Raw genomic sequence first — 24276 nt, forward strand, 5'->3', positions numbered from 1 at the left:
AATAAATAGATAGATAGATAGATAGATAGATAGATAGATAGATAGATAGATAGATAGATAGATAGATAGATAGATAGATAGATAGATAGATAGATAGATATATAGATACATTTCCTAATAGGCTATTTTTAGCCAACACTTACCTCTACATTTGGCTCTCAATGTTTGTAAGAAAATTGTTTACAGACATACATATATGTGTTTATGTGTTTTTATATGTACACACATATCTACATACATATGTTTCTTTATGTGTACAGAAATACAAATGAATAGGTCATTGTCTTATTTTTAGTAAATGTTTTTTTTTATTTTTGCATTTTCATTACGTAGAATATTCGTTTTTCTTTCTATTTAATAGATTAATATTTCTTCACATCTTTGTACAACAATTATCTCTACTTTTTTCGCTTTTCTTTTCAGATGGCTATAAACATACAGTTGATGGTAAAAATTTGTCAGATCATTCTAGTACTGATTCAATATTCCTGAAAGGTCTCCTACTAAGTAATCCATCAACACCCAACAAGGAACTGCTGGTAAGCTATTAAAAAAAGCACTATTTATGTCAGTTATTTTGGTACATTCATATTACAATTATATATTTGAGTTTTCTTCATTTACATTTTTCTTGTGCTAGAAGGGGAGGGGTTAATAATGTGTCATTCCGCTTTTTGGTGTTTTAATTGAACCATATTTAGATTTAATGTTTTGGTATTTAATATTACATACGCTAAGAGCGTTGCGTGTTGAGGTTGACGGTAAATTGGTTGTTTTGTTTTGGTTGCTTTGTTTATGTACATATACATACATATTTATTTGTTTACGAACGCTTTTAAAAAAGAGAATTCAGAAATATTTTATACGGTGTTGTGGGCTTTAAAAGGTGTATACGTATGTGTATACAAAGTTGGGGACATTTATAATTTAAATCTTTATTTAAATCTTATTTGGTGTCAGAGTATATACATATGTATGTAAAAATTAGGTATGTATACTAAATACTAAGATCGGCATTATTATCAATGAAAGTCTCTGTCCACAAGCTCTCATATTGCTCAATAGACAGTTCATTACCAGAACCAGATATACCATAAGTTGAAAGGTTTTATACCGTTGAATAATCCTCAAGCGTATGCGATCTCTCACAGTTGATCCATTTTTTCGGAGCGAAAATTTTGTTTATTTATATGGGAGGAAAGCTATCACATCCTACTTTAGATAAGAGTTTAAAAAAAACTTTTGTATAATATTAAAGACAATAGTTGTAGTCAAAAGAATTCACTCCATATTATATAAAACCTTGGTGAATCTATATTTAATGACGTACTGAGATATTTTAATGCTATTGGTTGAAGCTAATACGAGTCTATGGGTTGCAATTTCTTTTAGACCTAGTGATAATCCTAGAAAAATGAATTATTTGTATTTTAAAGGCATTTGAAGACTGTCTTCAAATTCGCCCACGATAAATGATACTTTAATTGTCCGAGATTGTAGGGTAATGTTGGTTTTGTTTCTGTAGACACTAATGGCTTCTGAGCACCTGCAAGAGAAAATCGGTAGACGTCTGATAATATGACCGCATGTGTCGGAGAAGTTGATCTTGCATCAGTATCTGATAGTTGGGATAACTCGGCATATATTGGGAATACATATATTGATTGGTCGCCATTTTGACGCACTTAGTTTTATTCGATTCGTCATTGGGTGTCTGTAAAAATAGGTGTCCAAACTGGGGGCTGACAAATTGATAATAAATCAATCAATTGATTTGTACGCAGAAACGGTGCCACTTTAAGGAACTTTTCCTATTTCTAACCTGTAGTTTGCGGGTCCTAAGAAATGAAGACAGCTGTCGAAGATAACTCTTAAAATTTTAAAGTTTTAACAGTTCCCTTTGGTCCTGGAGGTTGCTCAATCAATTTGTAGTCGAACCTGCAGGGAAGGTAAGATTGATGTCGTGTTTGATAGCCAAATTTTAGTCCTTATCGATTAAATAGAAAACGACCACAACTTATTCGCTGCTAGCCAACGATTTGAGTATTATACTTCTACATCGCAATTTCTCTATCAGTTGAATGAGCTGAGGAGGTAAATATGATATCGAATTTGATGTGGAAGATCTTTGACCACAATAAGGTTTAAAGTTTTAACAGTCCATATTTCTTTGGTCCAGGATAAATTTGCAAACAATTTGTAGTCGAACGTGCAAAGAAGGTAAGATAGGCGTCGCGTTTGACAGCCAAATTTTCAGTCCTCATCGATTAAATCGAAAACGACCACTTATCGAGGATATCGAATTTGACTTGTGTAGAAGATCTTTGACAACAATAAGGCTTAACTGTTAACAACATTAGAAAATCTAGAGTTTTTTCGTCAATAAGATTAATGTCTCAGTTATCGTGACATTTGATATTCTACAATTATTTATGCAGACATATTTGTCAACATTCCGTCCTCAGGATTAATATAATTAAGGGTGTTTACCTAATCAAAATAAATTAAAATTAATGAATACAATATTTGCCTTTTTATATTGCCAAATGGATAAAATATATAATAATTTATCCGCACACATGACACCTTCTATTAGAAAACTAATATTTCAAAAGAAACTTACAAATACAATCAGAACGTTAGACGACAAAATATATAACATGCATATATTAAGATTATTTGAATAAGTGGCGACTATAGGTCGGTTGCCCTTTTATTTTTGTGACAAAGATGTTTATGTTTGAACCAGGGATGGCAAAATTGGTACGATGGTACTTTTTTTAATACTATTTTTTTAATCTTATTTGAAACTTTCACTGCTACATCTCAATATATGATTATCGTTTAACCGGTAGTAAATCTGTCTGTTAAAATAATTTTTCTGTTTGGGAACTTTCAATACATCGTTTTAAAATAACAAGAGAATTACAATATGGGGATAAACGTTTCTTTGAAATTTAAAATACTTTTTTTATTTTTTTTTGCACTTATTCTGGAAAATGCATCAAATAAAAGTTCAATATTATCAGACAAAATGTTAAAATAGTTGAAACCCTGAGACTAAGTTAAACGCTTCTATAAGATTAATCAGCGCTGAGTTCGAATATTACTTCATATTTTCTCCGTCACATCTGGAATCTGAGATATTATGACCTGAGTTTTGAGAAAACGCAATTTTTGTCCCTTTTCGAGAATTTATAAGAGCGCCGTGAGTGCTTTAAATATAACATTTTACAAAGTACAATTTCATGGTAATATTTGCATCGTAGCTTTGAGATACCAAGCATTTCCTAGACAAGCAATTGTATAGCAAACTTATTCAAATTATATCCAAGATGTTAACATTGAGGGACGGACACCATATCAACATATAACGCCCATTCCAATTTAAAAATGTATAAATATATTTCAGAAATTACAAACTTTTAGCAAAAAAATATATTTTTGAGTTTTTTGGATTGTAAGAAAGCTTTAACTGAATACTCTCCCAGAGGTAGGTTTCACATCATATGGGTACCAGCCCACTCGGGAGTAGTCGGTATCGAAAGAGCGATTGTAATAGCTTTAAAGGGAAGGGAGCTCGAGGCAAAAAACCTGACAAACGCAAAACCATTCGACGCAACAAAAGCTGAACTAAAAATATAGGTGAGAGAATCCCATAAGACCTCTTGGAATAATGAAACAGTGGGTAGAACCGCGGAAATCCTATGGGGTGACCCTGATAAGAGCAAGACGAAACATCTCTTAAAAATAAGCAAGTGAAATTAGTATGACGTATTCTGAGTGGACACACTCGATTACAAGCAAAATTGGACGTGCAGATTCAGACGTATGTAAAGCATGTGGAGAGGACAGTGAAACTCTGGAGCACTTTCTTTGCCACTGCCCGACATTCGTCGAAGTTAGATCCAAGTATCTTGGAAGTAATGTTATTCCGGAAATAACATTCCTGACTAACACTGGTTGGAAGATTCTTAGGAATTACGTTCAGGAAACTAAGTTTCTGAACACTGAAAAATAATTGATTCATTTCTTTTTTTTATGATAAGGAGCAAAAGGCCCGATTGTGGCCGAGGTGTATTTCTTCAGATTTGATGTAGTACACATCATCCTAACCTAACCTAAATACTTTGAGATCCAAAAAAGTACTCTCTGAAATATATTTTGATACTGAAACAAAATCACTTTTTCCATCACTGGTTTGAACTTAAAGTCGTTAAATAAAATCCATAATTCCCACAATCTGTAGTCTAACGTCTTATTTGTAATTATTATCCAAAGATATTTCACTGAGATAATAGACAAATGTATGTTGTATATGTTTTACGTCATATTACTGGCAAATTGTGTCCATAATTTATATAAAACACTAGACCAAATACGATTTAGAAATATTTTTATTGGCTTGGTTTGGCACGAAACTTATAAAAAGGAATCGTTGATTTAAAATCACGCATATTGTAAGAATAGCGTGACCTTTAAAATCTAAAAAATCATTATAATACATTGTATCTAGTGAAAGTACAATTTTGTTTTTAAAGAACACTTTTACAAGTTTAAGCATTAATTAACACAAATAGATTTTGACGCAGAGATTAGAATAAAAACAAAATTAAAATACATTCAATAAATCATGGTGTCATCAGTTTTTACTGGTAGAAAACCAAAAAAAGCTTTGGATTGAATTGTTTAAAGTACAATAAGTGTAATAATCAGATACATCATATATGAATACATGCATGTGTTATGTAAAAAAAAGCTTTATTATCATTACATTGTAAAAGCTTTCTTTCTTAACACATCAGACTTTTAATATCTTAGTATTAAGATGGCATTAGGAAAAAAACGTTAAAAATAAAAATGTTTTCTACTATATTAAACCTGTTTTTGTTGTTGTTTTTTTTTTTTTTTTTTGGAAAAAACTAATAACCAAAACAAACATACAAAAGATACATACAACTTTAGTGTCTTCCATGCAACTCAACACTCTTACAATGCATTTTAGCATAAATACATAATATGTATATGAGTTTAAACTTAAACCTGTTTAGGGTTATATGAAGTTAATTTTAAGCCAACATTATTATTATTTTAAAAGAGTATATAAAAGTTTTGTGATATTTACAATTCTAAGAAAATGAAAACTGTCATTGGATGGAAAATTCTTCTTTAATCATGGAATTTAATATAAAGGTTTACCATATCTTTTAACATCAATACAACAACAAATCTGATATTAGTATCTTATTCTTTTATAAACCTGTTTTTAAATACTTTCTTCAGATTTATTTTAAGAATTTTTATAATAAAAATAGATATTAGGTAATTTGAATCTCATCTCTTATACTTTAACTGAAAACAAAATTTGTTTTAACTAAAGTCTGAAGCCAAATTGAGCTATTTAGCAAAAATATGTTAGACGAAATCAGAATAAATTGTAAATCAGAATAAATTTATCGTAAGTCTCATTCTGCCGAATTTTCCATAATCAGTTTATTGTCAGTTTTATTTGCTTTAATGAAACTTTTAATCAATACGAGTTGCATGGAACACTTGCAATTTCGAAAGTACATTCGGTACTGGAAGTTCATGGATAAAATTTCTAAAAAGATTTCATAACGTGTATGAACGATATATAATATGAACGAATAATATAATACGAATTCGAACAATTTAATGAGTATTGTGTTCCTTATAATATAATCAGAACGATCCAGATCATGATTTGTAGTTAAGAGAACCAAGTATACTTTATTAAGGGAGTAATCAACGTGTATGAACGATTTTATAAATCTTTTGTTCCTAATAATATAATTAGAACCGATCCAGATCATGAAAAAAATTGTATCTATGAGACCAAAGTATACTTTTTTTAAAAGAAAGCTGGTCTCCGAATTAACCACCAAATTAGTTTTTCAAACTATCCAGCACAATAGTTTAAATAATCCCCGTATTAGGCAAATTTTCTATGTCACCTCAAAGCCCAATTTGTCGGCATTAAAATAATATCTGTTATGGAAGACAATACCATTAGATCTATAAGTTTCAATTATTTTGTTTGTCTGTGTAATTGATTAGTATATGTCTCACTATTAGATGACATTCAATAGGTAAATGTGGGTTTCCCAATTGCATATTTATTCCCGGGTGAAAGAGCCACTGCATGATAGTAGCTGATCGGTCGAGAAATGTTCTGGCGAACTTGTTGTTTTTTTGAATATACGAGTATAAGCTGGTGGATTTCTTTGGACGAAAGGTGTAATATCATATCAGCTTACATGCTGCTGTAAGTGGTGTCATGAATACTACCTCAACCAATATTCTAAGGTTGCTAGATATTCCCATTGAAACATATTTAATATATGAGGGGTTGCTTACAGCCATAGCAGAATATGTCGGAAACTTTAAAACACAGATTCCAGATAGTATGTTTGGCTAGCCCGAACATTAGAACAAATACCCGTAACAATTCATTGCTACACGTATGGCTTTAAATTGGCTGGCAAAGTTGGCCTGGGGTTCTATATTGAAGTGGAGGAGGATGTATACACATCAAATCCGAAGAAATACACCTAGGCCTCATTCGGACCTGTTGTGCGCTCCTTAACCAGTGCCATGGGCGGGAATCAAACCCATCACCTCTGGTCTTCCATACTAGAACACTAACCTACCGGAGGTCAAAAGCCCAGAGGTAAGGTTTATATCATATGGGTAACTGGTCACTCGGAAGCAGTCGGCAACGAAAGCTTAACAAGAATTTAACCTGACGAACATAAAACCATTCGACGTAACAAAGGCTGAATTTAAAATATGAATAAAAGAATCACATAAGGCCTCTTTAAATAATGAAATGGTGGTTAGAACCACAAAGATCCCATTTGAGACCATTAATGTCTGAGGTTAGTATGAAGGTACGAATATTTATTGGACATACAGGCTTACACTGTCTTTTCCACTATCAGTCATTTGTTGAAGTTAAAACCAAATATTTCGGGAGTGATGTTATTTTGGAGATAAAATTCCTTAAGAGCACGGGTTGGAAAATACTTAAGATTTACATCCAGAAAACTGAGTTTTTGAAAAAAAAGGATATACATTTTTTAGTAACAAATATTTTTCTTCCTGAAAAGGAGTCTGATAGCAGTATGCATCGTCTTATCAACCTTAAACACTAGGTTAATTAGTGTTTTAAACCTTAACAAAGAATGTTCAACATTTAATCGACATTGCATGTGAAATGCTAAAATTTACTTTTTTAACAGAAAACGACCTAGATTTTATTATAAACCACCTAATTGCTTACAACCCCTTAATAACACTATGCAACAGAATATATGTACAAGTGTTAACACTTCTTAAATATGTATTAAAGTAGAACGGAGTACATTAAAAATTCTAAAAATGGTAGTGTATATAATCACATTAGGCTACGAGGAAAATTAAATGTTAAAATTAAAAATAAATTTAAATAATACAACATTTACATGTTAAATAAGCATTATTTGTAAACATATTTTTCTCGCAGTGTATAAAACATTTCCCCTCTTATTTATTTCGCCACCACAATAAGTAAATTCGCCGTCACAATAGTTTTTCTTTAGCTTGTGTATGCACATGCTAACTCGCTAACTGGGAACACAAGCAAAGAAGCTAGTCTCCACAATAATATTTATGCCACTAGTTGGATTTCGTTTAGGTTTGGGGTTTGGTCGTTTGAATACTCATGTTTACAAGTTAGTAACATTTGGACTGTGTTTAGGTAAGGTACGAGCTAAAAAACGTTAAAAACACAAACACGGGCGGTTGTCACAAAACAAACGAGTGATTAAACTTAAAAAAGAGTAATTCTTAAGCTTAGTTGCTCTCGCTCTCTTGGGGGGAATATGGCTTAAAGTAATGAGAGCATATGTGTGTGTGAGAAATCTTGATACTGCAATGAATTTTAAACTCCCGCTTGCGAGTAGTATTCAACAGTTTATTGTTTATTTGAAAGTGTGTGTGTGTGTATTGCTGTTATCTCCAACATTTAAAGCCAAGATTCTTAATTAGTGAGTGTCTTTTTTTTTCGAAATTTGAGGTGTATATTTTAAAACCAAACCCTGAATCAGTACGAGTTTTTCCATCAATGCGAATACAATCGAAAGTTTTCATTCAGTAAAAAAAAGTTTAGTAATAAAGTAATTTTTGCAGTTTTTTATCCAAAAGAAAAAGTAATATAAAACGAAAAACAAAAGAAAATCAATATATAATTATAATAAATCAAAAGAATTGTAGAATTTGTGTTTAACAATTCCGAGTGCTTATTGCTGCTACCTTGGTGATTAAAATTCGTTACTTTTGAACAAATTACTATAGTGTCCATAACAGAAAATTTGCTGGAATAACAAAAAATTAAAAAAAAACAACTATCCAGTTAAAAAACTACTTTTCGTTTAAAGACGATGACGTATCTATATAAAATGTTGTATTAATACAACAATTGTTGTATGTATGTATGTCGTTGTTGTTTAGACTGTTTCTTTTAACTGTTTTTCGTCGTGTGTTTGTTTGTTATACTCGTCGTCGTTATTGTTGGTATTGTAAGAATAACAACCACAAAAACAAAAAAAAAAAAACAAAGTTTGTGTATAAAAAAAGTCTGTTTTAAAAAAGTCCCAATCATCCATCCATCCACTAAGACTTACTAAGTGGTGGAGTATTTTATTGTATTGTTTGTTGTATTTGACATTGTTATTATAATTGTGTAATATTATTTATATTTTTTTGTTGTTTAGCTTTAAGTTATCTTGGCTCTCTCTTTATTTTGCTGCTCTTTCTCTCAAAATTTATTGCTCCCTAACATTTATTCTCTTCTTTTTTAACCACGACTTGGTCAAGTCAAGCTTTTATGTCTTTTTGGGAGTGGTCCCCCAAAAAATAAGTAATTTTCTTAATCATACTTAAACGTTTTAAACAAAATAATTTTTGTTAAATAAAAAAAAATACAAATAAATGTTAAAATAAACACCTGCATTTACTGTAAAGTTTATTTCTTTTATTTAATTATATAATTATAAATTCAACAACAATCGTCTTATTGTTCGTAAATGAATTTTTGAAACTCGTGATAATAAAGTTAATAATTTTGAAATTTACTTTAAATAAATTATTTGGCATTATAGTTCTATTTGTTCAAAGTTTCCATTTAATAGGTATTTGTCAAAAATTTCAGACCTTCTTGTTTTCAATACATATTTTTATATCATATACCTATATGAATATTAAATTTCCTTAATTAATTTTAAAAATTACGTGTTTTTTGTTGTTTATTTAGAACGACTTTAAAAACAAAGCATAAAAAGAATTAATACGATTCGTCTTGAAATTTTGGAATGTACATTATTTGGTTATTACATATGGTTTTCAAAAGGTTAATTGTTTGATTTTGAATTCCATTGAATTCATATATAAATTTAATCATATTCCGGATTCTAATCAAATTATCCATCTGTCTTTTGATTATTAAATTTCATAAGGATCGGTTCATAAAAAGATCTTATTCACATATAAATTTTCTTCTATAAAATCACTTACCATTTGCAAATTCTTTGACTATACGGCATTTAAAATCAGAAGTGCTTTAAACGTAATACATTAGAAGTAAAAACAACCTTCGGGGCATGTTTCCCCGGTAAATTCGTGTATTACAATCCCTGGGTAAAGAGGTGTTGCCAGTATCTCTAGTCTGCCGGGACTATAAACTGGTGATGTCAATTCACTCCTCGGACATTCCTTGGAATGATTTGACATGGGGTCCACATAATCACATAATTGACATGAGAACCACATAATCTGGTACTACGAGTCGTTAGTTGCCCGCAGGACTCGTCCTAGCTGGTCTGTTGTCTAAGGTTCCTTCGTGAAATCTATTACCCCTATTCTGCTTTCTAATTTGGCAATTTTGATATTCAGCATTTAGATTCAATTCGAATCGAAATGTTTTCCGTGTGGCAACATTGCTACAAAAACGTAGTTACGGTCGTAATGTAGAATACACACAATCGTAAAATGGAATAGGTTCTTCTTTTTCTTACGATTCCGTTTTTTTTGTTGGAATACCAATTTTCGATCTTTACGAAATGTTTTCCGTGTGGCAATATTGGTATTCTGCATTTCGATTCGAAGCTACATCACAAAAATTAACACTTAGTTACGATCGTAATGCAGAATACACACAATCGTAAAACGGAATAGCTTCTTTTTTATCTTACGATTCCGCTTTTTTGTTGGAATACCAATTTTCGATCTTTGCGTAACTGAATGCGAAAACGCAATCGAAATGCAGAATAGAGGTGTATATTTCGGATTAAGTTCGGTGCTGTTGCCGAATGACAACAGATACCCCACTGAGGAGTGACTGTGGGACTAAGCGTTAGAAATGAGTTGATATATGATTCGTACTCCGACTCAACAGAGGCCATCCCATCTGTGCGGCTGTAAAGGGAAGTGATGTTTGCAATTCTCACTTGTCGGAAAGCGATTAACTAGTTGTTCAGCTCGAAAGTGTATTATCCTTGCCCTGAAATAGATTTAAGTGGATCTTAACATTAATATGTCTTCTGGGTCAGATGATATTCCAACTTTGGATTTATAGCAATATTCATCTAGTTATTTGTAAGGCCTCAATAGGGTGTATGCATGATGCCAAATGCTTTATAGTGTTAGTATAGATGTGATCGCATTTCTGCGATTGAGACTATTCCGCACACGCGTGCTAAAAGTACTATTTAAAAGACTGGTACTCGTCAAAAACTAATCCAAATATATGGAAAAACATACTCCATTTAACATTGTGGTGTCTTAGGCGAAAACCACGTAAGCCATCCAATCAGAGTAATCACAAAACTTCTCTCTTGCTCGTCATTAAACAAGTTCAAGATTAATTCTACTTTACTTTAAGGCTTCGTTCTTTCTTCTTATATATTTCTGCTTATGTCAAATGTCCAGTACTTTCTGAACGACGTATATTCATTAATCAATCAAGTTCAAATTTACTCTATCGCAAGACTCTGAATTTTCAAACCTATCTACTTCTGACCATGCCATACTTCACAGATACCAACACTTGAAATTGGTATCTGTGAACTTGAACTTGTAAACAATTAACAGCTTGGATAATTATAAACCCTGCTTCTGATAATCCCTGAATGTGATCGTGAAAATAGAGAGGAGTTAAATGGTCGCACGATTCGGAGTTTTTTTGACAAACAAACCCACGACTGATTATATTGAAATCAGAAACGTTTGATAATCTAATCATAAGCGAAATAGATTTCCACTGAATTGTTGTATCGATTACTAAAGGAGTTCCATGAACGATAGTTGTTAGATTGAATTAGGTAAATTAATTAATGTCTAAACAGAAGAAAGTTCAATTTTATTTTGCATGTGGAACAAAAATTCCTGTAGTCAATGTCAGTTCAGTTCAGAAAGTTTCCAATAGAAATACTACTAAAGGTGCTATTAGGTATTGGTTTAACGAATAATCCAAATTTTGCCTATTTGACCCGAACTTCAGAAAGATATATTTAAAATTTATAAAACGTTACAGAGATTTTTACGACACCTCAGGACCCAGCATTAATACCCTAACTTGTTTATTATATTCTTTGGAATTCGTCACACATTTGTTTTGGTTTTTATTTTTTTCTCTCTGTCCCTCTCTCTTAACTTATATTTCTCACCCCTCAACATGTTTTAAATACCATATTAAATGTTGATATTTAGCCATAAATTTATTATAATACTTTTGCCATATATTAACGATATAAAAACATAATTTGTTTTTTTTTTTTACACACTTGCTCGCACCTTAACGGCCGCTATGAAAAGAGGTTAAAGCCCTTTTTGGCTCTTGACTTTTTTTGTTATTGTATGCAGTAGTTTTGACTTTAATATTTGCAAATATAAATTTTATTTGCAATAACAAAAAAGTAAATTGTTTTGGTGGGGCTTCACATAACTATTGTTACTATTTGTTGTTGTTATTGTGTTATTTATCTTTAAGATTGTATATTTATTCAGTTACTTACTACATATTGTATACAACATAAATACAAGTGTAATTTATATGTGAAAACTGTAAAAAGAAAAATTAACACAATACGACTGACTTTCTTTATTTAGGGAAAATTTTTAATATAATGGATTCTTTGGCAAAGTTATTTGGTATCATTCATCATTTGATGGTGTGATAGTACATGTAGGTAATTACATACATATATATTCGAAATTCAATAGAAAACGAATGTATGCGGGTTACTTCGCTAACCTAATCGGAAAACACTACATTTTCAGAAAAGTTCTCGATTTTTTTTCAAAGATTCATGGTTTAAGAGGTGTATTTCTTCGGATTTGATGTATATATGAACATCCTTCTTTCAAACTACATCACATTGGAAAAATTCCATTTGATGAACGTAAATTTACGAAAAAGTTCACTCTTCGTTTCTCATTTACTCAGGACCTTGCTCAATCGTTTTAAATCTACATTTACATAATTACTCAAGAATAGGTCTTAGATACAACTTACTTACAACTTTATTTACTAATTTATATAAATTGGTTTTATGAGTTACAAACTAAAATGGATGTTGCATACAAATAAATTTGCGATTATCGGGAACTATTTCCCTAATTTTAAAGGAACATATTCCATTATAATTACGATAGAACATAGAATTTACTACTGTCTCCGATAAGTGCCTTAGTCGTGTCCAGTACACGGTCGCGTAATTTCAAATAGAATAGAATATACACATTCGACACATAGAATATGTGCTAAGTCTAGCGGACATCGCAAGGGATTCTTATGCCCAGAACATCAAGAGCCTGTGATTCCTTAAAGTTAACACCACCCATCATAGATACAGATCAACATGATCTGTCGTAAGTTAGTGTACTAATATATAACACGGTGGTTCGCAAGACCCCAAAGATAACGCTTTTAGATCTAGATTATCTAGGCATATCACTCATGTTCCAATCTCCAAAAGGATTGACCTATGATTGAATGCATTTTATCTGCAAAAGAGAATATGGGAGGTCAATATAACTTGAATTCGTCTAATGAGTTCCCATATATAACAACACGCCTATAGCGAGTCCTAAGAAAGTAAATAGTTTAAATAAAAATGGTCCATCTAGTAGGTCTGGGTTGGGTTTCAAGCCGGAATTATAATGCAACACAGCTTTCCAGCAAGCATGAACTAACAGATTAGCTTATCAATCGTCAAAAAGAGTCGGTTATTAGGAATTAAGGTTATAAAAGCAATCTTTAGCCTGCTGTAAATTATAGATTTCGGAAACGATTAGAAGAGAACTGCTTCAAGAGCAATGCCAAAATATAGTGCTAAACAGAATTAGTTTTATCTATCGGTAAAAAAAAGTTGAAATCCTTAAAAAAATCATATACTAACGATACACTGGTAATACAATTTAAATTTTCGACAGGAAGCCAATAATTGGGACAAAATATAAAATTTACTAATATCTGGTGTAGAGTAACATTTGGTCGATCATAACAGACTATATTTTAAGTAAATGCTTCTCTTCTTTAATTCCTTTAATTTGAATAAATTTATTTAAAATGTAATTTTACGCACTTAAAGCTCAATTTATTTTTTTAAACATTATAATGTTTTTACAATAAAAATTATACTTTCAATGTTTTTTTTTTAAGAAATGTGCAAAAACATGAAAGAAAAAAAATGATGTATTTTAATTGAAAATTAACTTCTCATGCATGATGGGAGCAGCATGTATGGAATGTGTGGGGTTTAAGTCTTCTGAGCCAGTATATTTAAGCCGGTATAAACTTGAATTTTCCAAAAAAAAAAAAAAACATGATGAACAAGCGATTGAACGACTAACTGAATGAATGAATCATTGAAAGTAATTGTATGGCATTCCATATATAAAAAAAAACAACTAAAATACAATTGCGAGTACATTACGTGATGATCATAATGATCATTTAATAGCATTAATGACGTTTACATAAAAAGAGCAACAGCAAGCATAAAGAAAACAATTGTCGATATTCATTTGGCTTAAAATGAAAGTTTAAAGAAAAGTGAATTAAAATTGTTGAAGATAAAATAAAATTGTTTTTTTTTTCTTTTTTTCAAATATATGGTTAAGGTAGGAAATGGCTGTCATAGTAAATCTCAAAATGAAAATAATATAAAAAAATTAATTAATTAATTGTTATTTTCTATAAATGTAGTTCAAGTTTAACTTAATAAAAACAAACTGTAACTGTAACAAAAATGTTCATAGACAAACTCTTGACCTAACCTTCACAGTAGACAACTAAAAATGTTCAACTGAATCATATAGCTATAAAATGTTTTCTTTTTGGGTAATAATTTAAATAAACGAAACTTTTAATGTGAAAGATCACTTTAAGGTTAAATACCGCACAATATTATTAGTCTGCTATATACAACACGAACATGGAAAATAAATTCTCAATCTTTTGTTTGTCTTTAAGTACAAATTTAATACAATTGTATAGATTTCTCAAGTTTGTCATCATCTTGTTGTTTTGTTTCTCATTTGTATTCATGTTTTATGTATCTTGACCTACGCAATGCCAATTAAATAAAATTCATTTAATTTAATTATTTCATTATTTTGTAATGTCTTAATGTTGTTGGTATTTTTTTCTCTTTGTTTATTCGTAGTTAAATCCAAAAGAGCCTCAGCCTGTACCAGCATTTTTGCCAGCACATTTAAATAATAAACCCATTTGTGACGATATAATACGCAAATTTTCACCCTCTAGACGTTTGGAATCGAGGGAATTAGCTAAACTTTTAGCACAACCACATTTTCGGGTAAACATACTATCTATCTATCTATCTATCTATCTATCTATCTATCTATCTATCTATCTATCTATCTATCTATCTATCTATCTATCTATCTATCTATCTATCTATCTATCTATCTATCTATCTATCTATCTATCTATCTATCTATCTATCTATCTATCTATCTATCTATCTATCTATCTATCTATCTATCTATCTATCTATCTATCTATCTATCTATCTATCTATCTATCTATCTATCTATCTATCTATCTACCTTTATATCTTTCTATCAAATCTTTACAATCAAATCAATTTTCCCTCCTTTCACAGGCCCTCATTCGTGCCCATGATGAAATAGGTTACCTCTACGAAGCTCGTTTAAAAGCAGCCGGCGGTTCTCTAACAAAACTCGAAGCGATATCACAACGTAAAACTGGTGGCTATCTCTTTCCAACCGAACTGATAAACAATACAACGATGCCTGTGGAAACCATTAAAATGGTTGGATTGCGACGCATTCCAAATCAACCTTTAGGTTTAACTGTAGAAATTGACGAACACAAACAACTAGTAGTGGCACGTATAATGGCTGGTGGTGTTATCGACAAACAAGGTTTACTAAATCCTGGTGATGTAATATTAGAAGTAAATGGGACAGCAGTACGTACCCCAGAAGATTTACAAGTTGAGGTGTCGCGTGCTAAGGAAAATTTAACATTAAAAATTGGTCCCAATATGGACGAGGAAATACGTTCAGCACGCTTAATAAGTGGCCAGGTAAAACAAAATGGTGTTGCAAAATTTGAGCCAGGCAAGAAAATGACGGTAAGTGGTGTTAGAGTTTGTTAAGTTCAATGATTTCTTTTATTTTTGTAAAGATCTGTCTTATTTGGTGTATTTTGTTTAATTGGAAAAAATATCTAAACGGAATTGGATAAAACTACCTTTGAACAGGTTTTCCTTTATCGATGTTCTAGCTTAAAAGTTTAAGAATCAGCTGATTATTTAAATAAATTTTTGATCTTAACATTAATAGTTATGCTGGATATTTGTTTCTTTTTTGCTTTTCATTTTCAAAAGTTTGTTGCTTAATTAATAGTTTTGCATAATTTTCTAAAAAATTCTAAATTTTATCTTAATAATCGATTTGAAAACTGTCTAAAAATTCTCGACAGGCAAATTTTCATGTAGATAGAATAACTTTTATCTATTCGCCTTACCGTTGGTTTATCTAAATGCATGTTTGAAACTTCTTTTACGTTTTCTTTTATTTTATATTGATTAATTAAGAATTAATTTATTAAAAACAAATTAATCAATTATTGTTAATAATTTGTCAAAAATGATGATCATTAAAGCAAAAACCAAATTGATAAGTAAGTAAAAATTGGGTATTGATACAAAATTTAAATAAAAAACTATTGAAAGATACAGGATTTAATGAAACACATTTAATTAAAATTATTTGTCCAATTTCTAATCGGTGTTGTAAGATTGCATCGTAATATGTTTTGTTTAAAAAAAATTTGTTAAACATACAACGATATGACATCGATTATGAATTGGACAATTGTAATTAAAATTAAAAAAATATTTCCAGAGTTTTTATTAAGTTTAGTTTGTTTCTGCTTTCTATAGAGTTACATGCGTGCCTTATTTTCCTATAATCCTTCAGAGGACTCTTTACTACCCTGCAAGGATATTGGTTTGGCTTTCAAATCTGGAGATATATTACAGGTAATTATTCTTTAAAATAGTTTGGTGGTAGTTTTTTTTAATTTAATTTTCATAATATTTTCAGATTATCAATGTAAAAGATCCCAACTGGTGGCAAGCTAAAAATATTACTGCTCAAAGTGAACAAATCGGTTTGATACCTTCACAAGAACTGGAAGAAAGACGCAAGGCTTTCGTAGCGCCTGAAGCTGATTATGTGCACAAAATAGGTATTTGTGGTACAAGGGTAAGTTGAACGAAATACATATAAAGATTAAGTCTTATTAAGCAACTCAATGTTAATTGATTTTTTCCTTTTCCAGATCTCAAAACGTAAACGTAAAACTATGTATCGTTCTGTAGCCAATTGTGAGTTCGATAAAGCTGAACTAATGCTGTACGAAGAAGTAACACGTATGCCACCATTCCGTAGAAAAACTTTGGTATTAATAGGTGTCTCCGGAGTGGGTAGACGTACTCTCAAAAATCGTTTAACTAACAGTGATCCTGATCGTTTTGGTTATGTTTTACCTCGTAAGTTTTGAAGAAATTGATAATTAATTTGGAATATAATTTCAAAGATTTTCCTATAACCTTCAGACACAACACGTCCCAAAAGAGCTTTGGAAGAGAATGGCGTCTCCTATTGGTTTGTAGAACGCGAATGGATGGAACAGGAAATAAAAGAGAATAGATTTTTGGAATATGGTGAAAATAATGGCAATTTATATGGCACTCATATACAATCGATTAAAGATGTTATTAATAGCGGTAAGAGACATTTTTGTTATTGTAGTTGAAATAATGATTAATTTGAAATTTTTTCTTATAAAGGAAAAATGTGTGTTTTGGATTGTGCTCCAAATGCTTTGAAAATTTTACATAATAGTCAAGAGTTGATGCCATTTGTTATCTTTATCGGTGCTCCTGGTATGGAGCAATTGAAATTAATTTATAATGAACGTCGTGCAACGGGTTCTAATAAAAATTTAACGGTAAATTTTTTTGTAGTTGATTAAAAGTCATTGGATAAGTTGCAGAAGTCTACATATCTATCTATCTATCTATCTATCTATCTATCTATCTATCTATCTATCTATCTATCTATCTATCTATCTATCTATCTATCTATCTATCTATCTATCTATCTATCTATCTATCTATCTATCTATCTATCTATCTATCTATCTATCTATCTATCTATCTATCTATCTATCTATCTATCTATCTATCTATCTATCTATCTATCTATCTACGTATCGACCTTTTAGTTTAATAACTAACCTATTTATGTTTTTATTTCCACTACCTTTATAGTTCGATCGTCAGAGTTCCATACGTTTTAGTTCCCGACGTGCTCGTACCTTGGAATCCCTTGCATCTCTATATGAGGTAATTTCATAAAAATGAAAATTTAAGTTAACAAATTTATTAGAATCTGTAATGTTTTTAGGATGATGATTTAATAGCCACCGTTGAGGAGAGTGCATTTGTACAACGAAAATATGAGAAATATTTTGACATGGTCATAATCAATGAAGATTTCGACGATACGTTCCGTCAAGTGGTCGAAACTTTAGACGAAATGAGCCATCAAGAGCAATGGGTGCCAGTTAATTGGATCTATTAAACATTTTCAAAATAAAACAAAAAACAAACCAATAAAAACAATATACACACATTTTAATGAAAACAAGAAACGAATAATTTTTATTTAAATAAAAAAAAATAACTGCTGCTTCCTTTATAAAATGCTCTTAAATGGCTAGCAAAGTGAAAAACAATATAATTTATGAAATAAAAAACTGAAGTTTACTACTATAAACCAAGTGTTCTTAATTGTTAACTTTCATTTTTTTAGCTTTTAATATTAATGCAAAATAAAACTAACAATTAGTTTTTTTATGATAATAATAAAATTTTTTTGTTGTTTTATAAAACTAAATGTTGGCAAAATATGTGTAGTAAATATTCTATGTATTAATATTTAAATATAGAGATATTTACACAAAACTGCAGTTGTTAAATTATTTGTTATATTTATTTAACTTACATACCATCTACATACAAATATTATTTGTATTTTTTTATAATAATTATAAATATAGCGTTAAATTATAATTTTTAAACTATCTGTAACGAATTCGTCCATTTTACAATACAATTGTTGCAATTTTATTTATAATTTTTTAGAGTATATTTTATTTTCTTAATTTTTTTACTGATTAAGTACAATTTGTATTTTTTTAAGTAATACCCTTTTTTTAGTTTTATTATGTAGTTTTTTGTTTGTTTTAAAAATCATTTGATTTTTTTATATCATATAAATGTAATTTATATTAATTTTTTATCCCTTTATTAACTGTAATAGAATACACAAATAAAATCCTTTATTTTTCATATTTGCATTTACTTTATTTTTATAAATATTTTTTAAATGACATACACACATACATACATAAATACATAAAAAAGTAAAATGTGCGAATGAAAACTATATAATTTAGCATGATTTAATAATAATATAAATATTTAATATAAAATGTATTAAAATATTTCAATCTGTTTATTTCATTAAAATCTACATACTATTTACAAACTGTATTCGCTTAATGAAAATCAAAAATACAAAGATATTTAAAATAAACAATTGCATAAATATTTGGCTCAAATTATAAATGTTTTATTGTTCACAAAGAAAATTATTTATACTTTTCCATTGCTCTTATTTTAAATTACCTTTATAGATAGATAGATAGATAGATAGATAGATAGATAGATAGATAGATAGATAGATAGATAGATAGATAGATAGATAGATAGATAGATGGTTAGATAGTTAGATAATTAGATAGTGAGATAGATAGATATGTAGATAGATAGATAGATAGATAGATAGATAGATAGATAGATAGATAGATAGATAGATAGATAGATAGATAGAGAGATAGATAGATAGATAGATAGATAGATAGATAGATAGATAGATAGATAGATAGATAGATAGATATATAGTTAGTTTTTTTGATTGATAGATAAAAAAAATATTTTTTTTTTGGTGGGGCTTAGTATTAGCGAGCTATCATCTAGTGACCCTAGATGATAGTTGTTATACAAATTTTTCCTTTCATCGATCCATTTTACACATTCAAAACGAACATGTTTTGCATTATCTTCTGGCATGCAACATCCATTACATCTGTCCGTATCTTTCAGTTTGAACCTATACAAATATTCATTAAAGTTGCCATGATCTGTCATGGCTTGAATTAAAAAGTATCCCATACTTCCATGTTTCCTCTTTAACCAGTCGCTTATATCAGCAATAAGTTTTTATGTCAATCTCCTGTTGTAATCTTGGTTCCATCGTTCTTGCCATTTTGTTACTATGGTCTTTCGGGGTTTTACTTTTATTTCAAGACTTTTTATCGTTCTTTCTGACATATCGTTCGCATCGATTTGTTTGGTATTAGTGTATATCTCCTTTCTTTCCAACATCAATAGATCTTCTTCTCGTAAAAGGTATATCAATTTCCTGTAATCGCAGTTTAGGTGCTATAAAGGCTCTGCGATTTCTTATAAGTATTGCCTCAGTTTTTGGTACTGCAAGTTGCAGGCCATTTTTACTTAACCATCAGCTGCATCGGCATAAACTGTTGTTTAGGATGATCTCAACCATTTTAGCTGTTTTTTGGGTTACTATGAGAGCAATATCGTCGGCATAGCCAATGCTCTCGTCGACATAGCTTTGGAGATCCAAGTTCGGAAAGCCATCATACATTACGTTCCATAGGAAAGGCCCTAGTACAGAGCCCCGAGGAACGAAGCTTTTATATGGTAATCTTTCAAACCATTTTCCGTCTCGTACATAAGAATTCCGTTGTCTAGGTAATCGGCTATTATGTTATAAATGTAGATAGTTATCAATACCTTTATTATGAAATGCCTCTAAAACAAGTCTCTACTTCATCGTATTAAAGGCGTTTTTAACATCAAGAGTTATTACTGCGCGAAATTCCCTTTAATTTTAAAATTTGTTGCCATTTTACCCACTTCCATAATGGCATCAACTGTGCTTTTTCCTTTCCGAAAACCATGTTGCATAGGTGACAATTTACCAATTTTCTTCATATTTTCCTCTAGTATAGTAGTCTCTCAAATAGTTTTTCTAATGAGTCTAACATGGACAGAGGTCTGTACGAGCTAAGGAGTGAGATCGAAAAATTCTTAACATACATATGTGTTTATAAAAAAGAAACCACTAAACTTACAGCTTTATTTTTTTTATTTGATTCAAATTATTATTACAATTTACAAAAAAAAAATATTTTTATAGTTTTAATCACTATAGTGATGAAATTTTGAACCCTTTTCGGAAACCCTTCCATTAACGTTTTTATAGTGCTTTCTGTCACTTTGCTCGAACATGTAGTCCATCTCCGTTTAAAATCTACCACACTTTTGGACACCTTTTTTGTACTCTTCAATTCTCTTTTAACAAGAGCCCAATATCTCTCCACTGGCCTTAGCTCCGGGCAGTTTGGAGGATTTGCCTCTCTTGGTACAAATACCACATTATTGTTCTTGTACCACTCAAGGGCTTGTTTACCATAGTGACAGGATGCCAAGTCAGGCCAAAAATAAGTGGACACATTATGAAGTCTTATGAATGGAAGCAGCCTTTTTTGTAAACATTCCTTGATGTAAATTTCGGTATTTATAGAGCCCGTTGTAACAAATGATTGGCTTATTTGCCGCAACTGCATATTGCTTGCCATACCAAGAACTTTCTGGGAAATTTTGTCTGCTTTTGGGTCCAAAACTTTTCTTCAACATTCCCTCGAGCATCAGCAACATAAAACTTTTGACCTGGAAGTTGCGAAAAATCTGCCAGAACATACGTTTCGTCATCCATTATGCAGCAAGAATATTTTTTTATAAAACTTGACTTCAATTTCCGTGCTCTGTTTTTGGCCTCTAAATTTTTAGCAGCGTTCCTGTCAGGAACATTTGAGCCTTGTATGTTTTTAAACCTGCATTAGCTTTAACTTTTCGTACCAAATAGTCCGAGCACTGAGCTAACCGAGCTGCTTTCCTACCGGATGTGTTGGGAGCTCTTTTGAAAATGCGTTCTATTTTTTTGGCTTAAGAAACATCATGTGGACCATTCCTTCTACCTGAACCAGGTTTTCTATCAACTGACAAGTTCTCCCGGTACTGTTTAATAACATTGGAAACAGTTTGACGGCAGACCTTTGTATGCTTGGCCAACTTTTTGTAAGACCAAGTTGGGTTTAGTTGAAAATATTTAATAATTTCAGTACGCACATTTTTCTGGTCACTCATTTTAATCAGATTAACAAAAAAATTAATATAATTGACATCACACATAATAACTGACATGTTTTTCAAAGGTAACTTGATAAAAAAAAAAATCAAATAATACTTTGGTAGAAAAATGTAATGAAAAACGTGTGTTAAGAATTTTTCGTTCTCACTCCTTATGTTCTTTCAAAGGTTTTTCCTTTTTGTAGCTAAAAGTGAGGAAAAAGAAGTAGAATTTTCACTACAAATAACATACTTAAGGTACTTCCAATTTTGATGAAAAACCTATGAATTTTACATTAGCGTGTCATTAGAGGGATGTTGTTCACTTTTGAAAACTATGAACTACATCTAATCTTATTCATAGATGGATGTCAAAAATAAACCGAATTCGTTCAATGACATGCTTATATTAGTTTCAATGGTTTTTCACCAAAGTTTGATGTACTTCGAATATGTTATTTGTAGTGACTTTTCTACATCTCTTTCCTCTGACCCTAGAAGACTACATCATAATTAACTCCCACTCTGACAGTTTCAGAATTTCCTAAAATGCAGATTGATTATGATGAAAGCTTTCATTAAACCATTCTGTAAGACATCTTATCTATCATTATTTAATAGATATTGTTAAAAGTTTGGAAAGACAGTTCTTTTAATGCCTCTTAAAATTTAACAAAAAACTATTTGAAATGTTTTTCATTTAACATGGAGTTATGTTTTAGTTAAAATAAGTAGCTATCATATTAAATTTATTATGAAACAGTATTAAAATGATCTAAGTATGATAAAAGTTCATGTACAAACCTGTAGTTATTTCAATTCCTGGGTATAGATCATTAACAAAGTATCAGTTTTTACAAGCATATCTTGGGAAATACAACCTGGCATACTATTTTGGCTTCCTCGAACGTAGTTTTTTTTAATTAAATAAAGAAAATCATAAATTACCTTAAAATTTTATTATAAAAACCATTTTCACAAAAACTTTTTTTAATGATGAACTTATTTTTTGCTTTTACATCAAAAGCTTTTTTTTACACAAAATCTAAAAGATACCTAAAGATTTCTCTACCACAACATGAGGCTGGCGCATGAATTCATAATTCTCGGGAACACCTAAGAAATCTTGGAAACCAATCATTTCATCACGACCCATTAGAACATCTTCCATCATGTTGCTAAAAGAAAACATAAATATCATTTAATGAATCAAAAAATTGCTTAATCATTTACCTGGATTGAAGGAAAGGCAAACGACCTACTTGTCGGGCAGCAAACAACTCCATGCCCATTTTAATGGGTACATTTAGACCTTCGCGATTTCTCATCATTTGCATATGTAAATTATATTGATGTTGATCATAGTTGGCTTCCGAATCGCGTAAACGATGTATGTGAGCTACTTGCATTAAACAATTTGATTTACCGGGAGCTGCTACGGTGGGTGCTGCATCTAGAGTGGTAGCGATTGTGGGTTGTACTTTAATAGAGGTTTCCTATGATTGTTACATAAAATAAAACAAATTAGTAGAATTTTTATTTATTAATTTATTATAATTATTACCATTTTTTAGGTAAAATTTATAATTTTTGTCTAAATAACAAAGTTTTTGCAAAATTATGGTGCTTCTTCTTTTTCAACTGGGAATGACAAACAATTTGTATTAACGTGAAGTTGGCTGCAGTTGTTAGTGTTAAGAAAATGAAAAGAAAACAAATGTCAAAATATATTTTCAACAACCAGCGAACACCAATATTACGAATTAGAATAAAAAAAGCCGTTTTATTTTGAAAGATTATTTTACCCTGAAAATGTGTGTTTTATATATATGTCTACTACCAACAATCGAATGTTATAAAATATTGTTAAAAATTCTTGTTGGATTATTTTGGATTTTATAAATTAACTTTTAAATAATCGAATTTATAATTATTACTAATTGACTTTTTGCCGGAAAGTGTCGAAATCTATTATTTTGTTCCAAGTAATCAGTTTGTTGATTTTTTTTGTTCAAAAAACGCTATTTCGTATAAAAGAAATGCATAGTGTCGCATTTCATATATTGCAAAAAATCTACTACGAAGTAGGGTTCTATAAATCGACTTTCGAATAATCGAACAATCGACTTTTTGTCGAAAAAAGTCGAAAAGTCGATGTCGACTATTTTGTTCCAAAAAAAGTCGATAACTCGACTATCATCTATGAAAAAAGTCGAAAAGTCGACTTTGTAAATAAAAGTCGGAAAGAGTCGAAAAAAGTCGAAAATATTCGGAAAAAGTCGGAAAAAGTCGAAAATATTCGACAAAAGTCGAAAAAAGTCGGAAAAAGTCGGAAAGTTGGAAAAAGTCGAGAAGTCGGAAAAAGTCAAAAAGT

The 24276-nt window shown here is 30.4% G+C and overlaps 2 protein-coding genes across 5 annotated transcripts; one reads left to right on the plus strand and one right to left on the minus strand.

Annotated features, from left to right (window-relative positions):
• Nucleotides 1–397: 397 nt before the first annotated feature.
• LOC111680812 (protein PALS2) lies at nt 398–18399 on the plus strand. Of its 4 annotated transcripts, none has more exons than XM_046952070.1 (10): nt 398–539; nt 14727–14879; nt 15189–15683; nt 16497–16595; nt 16660–16821; nt 16898–17108; nt 17175–17345; nt 17409–17569; nt 17892–17966; nt 18028–18399. In XM_046952070.1, the coding sequence occupies exons 3-10, from the start codon at nt 15336–15338 to the stop codon at nt 18202–18204; spliced, it is 1404 nt and encodes a 467-aa protein (XP_046808026.1). In that variant the 5' UTR covers nt 398–539; nt 14727–14879; nt 15189–15335; the 3' UTR covers nt 18205–18399. The 4 variants fall into 4 exon arrangements, with proteins under 4 accessions (XP_046808026.1, XP_046808031.1, XP_046808020.1 ...); XM_046952075.1 differs by having other exon boundaries at nt 15189–15635; XM_046952064.1 differs by lacking the exon at nt 398–539 and adding an exon at nt 7787–8048.
• Nucleotides 18400–22846: 4447 nt separating this feature from the next.
• LOC111680690 (proteasome maturation protein) lies at nt 22847–23616 on the minus strand. The gene is made up of 3 exons (XM_023442394.2): nt 23467–23616; nt 23136–23398; nt 22847–23080 (listed from the first exon to the last, which is right to left on the minus strand). Exons 1-3 carry the CDS (start codon nt 23467–23469, stop codon nt 22948–22950), a joined length of 399 nt encoding a protein of 132 aa, XP_023298162.1. The 5' UTR covers nt 23470–23616; the 3' UTR covers nt 22847–22947.
• Between the last annotated feature and the right edge of the window lie 660 nt (nt 23617–24276).

The sequence above is a fragment of the Lucilia cuprina genome, chromosome 2, assembly GCF_022045245.1.
Source record: "Lucilia cuprina isolate Lc7/37 chromosome 2, ASM2204524v1, whole genome shotgun sequence".
In the NCBI taxonomy this organism is placed as follows: domain Eukaryota; kingdom Metazoa; phylum Arthropoda; class Insecta; order Diptera; family Calliphoridae; genus Lucilia; species Lucilia cuprina.